Source organism: Astyanax mexicanus, chromosome 1, assembly GCF_023375975.1.
Source record: "Astyanax mexicanus isolate ESR-SI-001 chromosome 1, AstMex3_surface, whole genome shotgun sequence".
Classification (NCBI taxonomy): Eukaryota; Metazoa; Chordata; class Actinopteri; order Characiformes; family Acestrorhamphidae; genus Astyanax; species Astyanax mexicanus.
In genome coordinates, this window is record NC_064408.1 from 126,736,890 (window position 1) to 126,743,609 (window position 6,720).

At 35.5% G+C, this 6,720-nt stretch overlaps 1 protein-coding gene across 1 annotated transcript; it reads right to left on the reverse strand.

Annotated features, from left to right (window-relative positions):
* Positions 1 to 1,634: 1,634 nt before the first annotated feature.
* Positions 1,635 to 6,669, reverse strand: LOC125785146 (zinc finger protein 239-like). Its single transcript, XM_049469150.1, has 2 exons — positions 6,477 to 6,669; positions 1,635 to 3,994 (listed from the first exon to the last, which is right to left on the reverse strand). The coding sequence occupies exon 2, from the start codon at positions 3,921 to 3,923 to the stop codon at positions 2,751 to 2,753; it is 1,173 nt and encodes a 390-aa protein (XP_049325107.1). The 5' UTR covers positions 3,924 to 3,994; positions 6,477 to 6,669; the 3' UTR covers positions 1,635 to 2,750.
* Between the last annotated feature and the right edge of the window lie 51 nt (positions 6,670 to 6,720).

A 6,720-nucleotide genomic window follows, 5' to 3' on the forward strand; every position in this document is an offset into this window, starting at 1 on the left:
AACACTCAAAACTTTTTATTAAGATCAGATTTTAATTATATCTAGGCCTGTTTCAAATAACAGAGAAAAAGTGTTAGAAAAAAATTGCAGTAGCAGCCAGTTGCATACATTTGTTATTGAAATGTGAATTTCAATATATAGAAATTACCTGTTAAACTCTCTGCCTTTCACCATCAAGTTCCTGTTATGCTGGAAAATGACCTATAAATTTTAGCCAACACAATCTCCCACTATGGAATAATAGATTAATATGAAGTAGGAGAAAATCTATATATTTTTAAGATTGGATTAATAAACAAATATGGTCAACTGTACAGCTCAGATTAAAAACTGTGGTACATTTTCTGTAAATTAGATTAATTTCATTTAAATACAAATACAATTTGAATAGATATTTTAAAACCTATGACACTTAATATCCCTACTGTTCTTATTAAAATTATTAAAAAGTAATTTGGATAATATCCCACTGCCCAAATAACAAACACTGACACAGGCTACCATTACAAACTATTTAAAGTTGTCTTTTTTCCCCTAAATATATAAAAATACATTTTAAACACATAAATGGAATTTACCCTTTAAATTAATTGATTAATTAAAGATTAAAGATCAGAGGTAGAGAACTAATACCTGTGTGAGAAAATATGTAAACTACAGAGCGGCTGTTTTATGCTGTGAAGAAATCCAAACCCTGTGGAAATCCCTGCATAGGTGAGTTAACTCCAAATCCAATTCATAATATCATAACTAAAACCAAACACTATTTACACAAAAGTTCCTTTGCCAAATCTGACCCAGTATGAACTGTACTAAAAATGGAATTACCTTTATGAAGAAATGAAGTCAACACTAAAAAACTAATTACCTTTTTTTAAATTAATTTTCCTTTCCATCATATCCACCTTAGTTACCAAGTAATTTTTTTCTGCATTTGTGTTAGAATATATCTTGTCAGTTCATGTTAAATGGTTATTGGTTGTGGACACTGCTGATAACCCAGCATTAAACAATATATTTTACCTTATTTACAGCTATTTACAGTACCAGCTTTCACACATAACTCATAAGAGTGCTGGGCGGAGCTAAGAACTAAGGAGCCGTGTGTTGTTAAAGGAGTTAAATTTAACACATTTACCAAACAACCCATAAGTCTGCCCATAACATTCTTTGGAGGGCAACTGGGTTCTGAAGCTCCAGACGGGTCGGAGCTGAGAGTCTGTGGGAGAAGATTTTAGCTTTAAAGCTAATCTAAGCTTGGTAAAAGACCTTGTCTACCAATGCCACCTGGCCGACCTGCAAAAAATCCCAGGGTTGCCAGAGCCGCCACTTTCATGGCGGTTCTTGCTCGCCTTAATCACCAAAAATAAAAAATGTCAGTAACACCTGTCATTGTCCATACGGTCTCTGTGCCAGTAATACCAACATGATGGAGCAGAATGCAGGGAAAGCAGAACACAGGGTTAGCTACGTCACTGAATACTGTCTCTAAGTTTGCCTTATGTTTTAAAATTATTTTGTATTTTGCATGTGTTGTGTGTATTCCCCATGTGTTCTTGAAAGGTTTTGGAAGACCTTAATAAAAATGAACACACAGAATTGTTTAATTGTATTTCCAATTTAATCACAGATAAATAAACACATTTGTTTAAATAAAGGGAGGAAAAAAGGAACGTACACCAACTTTTTCCAACAATATGTGGAAGAATGAATAATCATAGATAACCACCAATCATTCTTGAATACAAACTTTAATGATCTAGTGGTTCAGCTTAATGGAAAACTCCAATGTGAAATTGACTTTGGGTGTAGTAAAACATGATAGAGTAATAACCTTGAATAGCCCATCTCCGTTCTCCTGCAGCTTTAGAATGGGTGATAAGAGGGCATAATTTTGTCCCTGCAGATAAATTGCTTTTTACACTGTTGTCCAGGCTAAAAATAGCTTCACACTTCATTGGTAGAATCCAGAGAGCCCTGACATTTTAAACGAGGCATTATGTGGAGGTGGGATGTGTTATAACAGAAAAAGGCAAAGGGAAAAAAAAGACAATAGTTTGCGTTTGTGCCTTTCCAGGCTGCAACATTACGTCACTCGTCACTGATCATGACTTTACTGTAAGATGGCTGTAAACAGTGTTTTTTTGATAAACTTCGTTTGCACTTTTAAAGTCATCAATGCCTCATTTTAAATGTCAGGTCTCTCTGGATTCTACCAATGAAGTGTGGAGCTACTTTGGGCCTGGATAATAGTGTAAATAGCAATTTATATATCTGCATATGCAATTTATATATCTAAATATGCCATATTATCACCAGTTCTAGTCTATTTTAACAAACTGCACAAAATTGCTGGATCTCAGAAAGCTGCAGGAGAACAGAGGGGGCTATTTAATAAAGGATATTACTCTTTATCATGTCTTACTACACCCAAGGTCAATTTCACACCAGATCTCTTTTTTGAGGATTAAAACTCCAAAGATAGACTGGTTCAAAATGAGCTACTTACGAACTGTGATGGCAAAACAACCACACCTGAACATGGAATTCATCACAAAAAAACAACATATTCAGCTTCCCATACAGATTCTAGAAACACAACAAAACTGTGTTTTCTGTGTAAAACCAATTAGCTCATTTGCTTTAGTAGGAACCTGTATTTTAGTCCTGAAGAGGTATATTTGATGTTTTACGGACCAGTTTGAATTTATGAAGCTCTTCTCACAGTCTGAACAGTGATAAAGTTTATCTCAAACACGAATGCACCGGTGCGGTTGGAGATGACTCCGACGACTAAAACTTTTCCCACACGTTGAGCAATGATACAGTTTCTCTCCAGTGTGAATGCGCTGGTGGCGCTGGAGGTTACTCTGATTACTAAAACTCTTCCCACAGTCTGAGCAGTGAAACGGTTTCTCTCCAGTGTGAATGCGCTGGTGTATTAGAAGATGACTCTGTTGACTAAAACTCTTCCCACAGGCTGAGCAGGGATACGGTTTCTCTCCAGTGTGAATGCGCTGGTGTAATAGGAGATGACTCTGTTGCTTAAAACTCTTCCCACAGTCTGAGCAGTGAAACGGCTTCTCTCCAGTGTGAATGCTCTGGTGTCGTTGAAGAGAACTCGGATGAGTAAAACCCTTCCCACAGTCAAAGCAGTAATATGGTTTCACTCCTGAGTGAATGCGCTTGTGTAGTTGGAAATAATTGTGATTACTAAAACTCTTCTGACAGTCTGAGCAGTTATACAGTTTCTTTCCAGTGTGAATGCGCTGGTGTGTTTTTAGAATACTGCGATTATTAAAACTCATCCCACGGACTGAGCACTGATAGGGTTTCTCTCTAGCATGAATGCGCTGGTGTAGTTTGAGAGAGTGTTGATGACTATAACTCTTCCCACAGTCTGAACACTTGTACAGTTTCTCTCCAGTGTGAATGCGTTGGTGCGTTTTGAGATTACTCTGTTGAGTGAAACTCTTTCCACAGTCTGAACAGTGATACGGTTTCTCTCTAGCATGAATGCGCTGGTGTAGTTTGAGAGAGTGTTGATAACTAAAACTCTTCCCACAGTCTGAACACTTGTACGGTTTCTCTCCAGTGTGAATGCGCTGGTGTGTTTTGAGATTACCCTGACGACTAAAGCTCTTTCCACAGTCTTTGCAGTGAAACGGTTTCTCTCCAGTGTGAATGCGCTCGTGTAGTTGGAGCGTACTCTGACGACTAAAACCCTTTCCACAGTCTGAGCAGTGATACGGTTTCTCTCCAGTGTGAATGTGCTGGTGTAATTGGAGTGTAACCTGATGAGTAAAATTCTTCCCACAGTCTGAGCAGTGGTGCGTTTTCTTCTTGCCTGTTCTTTTCTGGATTTGTTTGGGAGAGGTAGGAGATGACGTCTTCTTAGTAATGGAGATCTTTCTGGTCGCCATGTTCTTCCCCTCTTTACGTACTTTAACTTCTTTGGTTTAGCCTCAGGACCAAAAAAGAGGGTCTGCAGTGTCTGTGGAAGAAAGGACAGTTCTTCAGAAAAAAACAATGCTCCAAAAACTGAAGGACAGAAAAATTATTTTAGAGTTAACTAAAATTAGAGATTAATCAAATATCTGTCAACCAAAAATTATTTGTCTTAAAATGGCACAAAAAGCACTTGGTGTTTGTTCGGTATAAATTGTTTAGCAAATCACAAATTTAAGTCACGTCATATTGCAATGTTTCTGCTAACGTTAGGATCTTTTTTTTTAATAAGAAATATCTCAGCATAGTACTGCTGAGATAACTATATTTTTAGAATAGCATTTCTAAGGTAAACTGAACAGCACGTTTAAGGTAAAAACATAGCGTTTAAACGTTTAAACCTGGAACGGTGTAAAACTGGATCGTGAGATCACAATTTCGTTCCACCTCATGTACCACATGTGATGCGAATGACAATAAAATCTCCTTGAATCCTTGTTTATGGCTAAACTAGCACTGAAAAAGAAAATGTATTTTTAGAAAAGCAATTCTGAGGTATATTTGTCACTAAAATTGCCCATGCCAAACCTTTAATAAAAATACCACCTCTATTATGCAAATTATGATCAGAATAGCATTTCTGAGGTACATGTATGATAACAGCACCGCCTTGGATGTGAAACTATGAATAAATAACAGATCTGAGGTAAATTTTTGATTCTGACATAAATGTATTACTAAATGTACACCACTGAGGTCCTTTACTTGTATGTCTGTTGGAATGTTAAAACTATGCACTACTATATATTATGTATGAACTGTTTGTATATATAAATGTTCAATATATATATTTAAAATAGTTGAACATATATAATTTGCCCAACTGTGAAAACCTATAAAAAAAACATGTTCAGAATTTGTGCTTAAGTACATTTACGATAATAGCCCATATGTGGTACACAAATAAGTAGTTGTGCTAACCAATGAAAAATGCTACTTGCTACTCATTGTGCATTTTTTTATGTTTTTTTGTTTTTCATGACTATTTTCATTTACTGAATTTAATATGCTTCTGGTGTGAGATATTCTATGGTGCATTTAGCCTATTTAAACAGTCTATCTGATGTTTTATTATTTTATAAGAGAGTGATTGTAAAAAGTGGAATCCAATGGGTCCAATTAAACAATGGGCCAGTTTGCTAACAAGCTATTTTTTAATATTTAGAACTTCCCATTATCTCTGTGTTTTATCACTTAATCGCTGAAATATTCTGTTTTATGCTAAATATATAGCAATCTTGTGTGAATAAATGTAAAGACTGGTATCCAACGCTGTTTCCCGATTCTGTATTTTACCAACATCCCCTAACTTCAACCTCACAATCAAACAATCAACCATCACTTTTCTTCAGTTTAGAAGAGGAGATGTAACTGCTGCAGCATTTAAGGTGAAACAGAATACTGGTCACAACCCGCCGTAAACATAACTCATCTGCACTAGATGTGCTTAATTTTTTATATATTTTGTAGTATTTTTATATTGTATCTATTTACATTGCAAATTTCCCCATTGTGGGATTAATAAAGGATTATTTTATCTTAATGTAGTTCTATAAAAATACTCACTGTAAAATATATTTTTTTTCATATTTCTAACGTTAAACTTAGTATAGTAAGTTCAAATCCTACTAGCTAGCTTAGCTAATTAGCTTAGCTAAGGTGACCCGGTCAAAATCAGAATCCAGCGAAAAAATAAACAGAGCTCCCCATTACCTCAGTGTTTTATAATTTACTCACAAAATCAACAAGAGAGCTCCTAGTTAATGTTATCTTGTGTAGCTAGCTAAGGAACTATGAAGATCAGTATTTAGAAAATTGTAAATGAAAATTTAAAAAGATAAACATAATAAAAAAATATTATAATAAAAAATACGGTTTTTAATCATCTCTATGACAATAAGTTTACCCGATACAGTGATTTATCCAACCAAATATTTTACCTAAACTTCTTCTGGCAGGAGTATTTTCTAATATGGAGTGTTTTTTGTGTGTTTTTACTTTTAAAAATACACTAAGTTAGGGTAGCACAGTAGTTATCTTATAACTTATCAGAACACCAGATTCTGCATTTTACTGAGTCCATTAGCTTAGCTTAGCTAAATAAGAGTTATTCTCTTAATTCTCTGAACATTTAAAGGTGATTAGCTAAGGATAATTAGTGTTTGGTGAATAATAGGCTTGTTAATATAATATAATACAGATGTTGGAGATGTGGAGAATGTGTAAATGTCTTTATTAATTTTAACTAATTATAAACTTACGTTTAGCTTAGCCTTGTTTTGCCAACGAGCCGCTAATCAGCCTCAGTCTGTAATTGAGCTGCTAATTACTAAGTTATGTAACTAGCTGAGCTAAATAAGCAGCTAATTCCCCAAACAGAGGATAAAAATAATTTGGTTTTAATACTGTTGAGATAAAATCCGCTTATTTAACGTTTCTGTCCGTCATTTCTCTTTAGTCCTTTTTACCTGCAGCTTTTCCCCTCAGAAAGGTGAGTCCAGCGCTGTTAACACACTATAGCGATTACAGACCCGTCCCAAATCACACCCTGCTCACTCCTCAAAGTGTTCCGTCCCAAATCACACCCTGCTCACTCCTCAAAGTGTACACTCTGGAGACTCCAACAACACGCAGAGAGAGAGAGAGAGAGAGAGAGAGAGAGAGAGAGATTGCAGTTCTCTGATAATAACTACACACTGTGATTTAAGCAAT

Excerpts from the sequence above, each read along its gene's own strand:
- LOC125785146 (XM_049469150.1), bottom strand. The coding sequence starts at position 3,923 with ATGGCGACCAGAAAGATCTCCATTACTAAGAAGACGTCATCTCCTACC.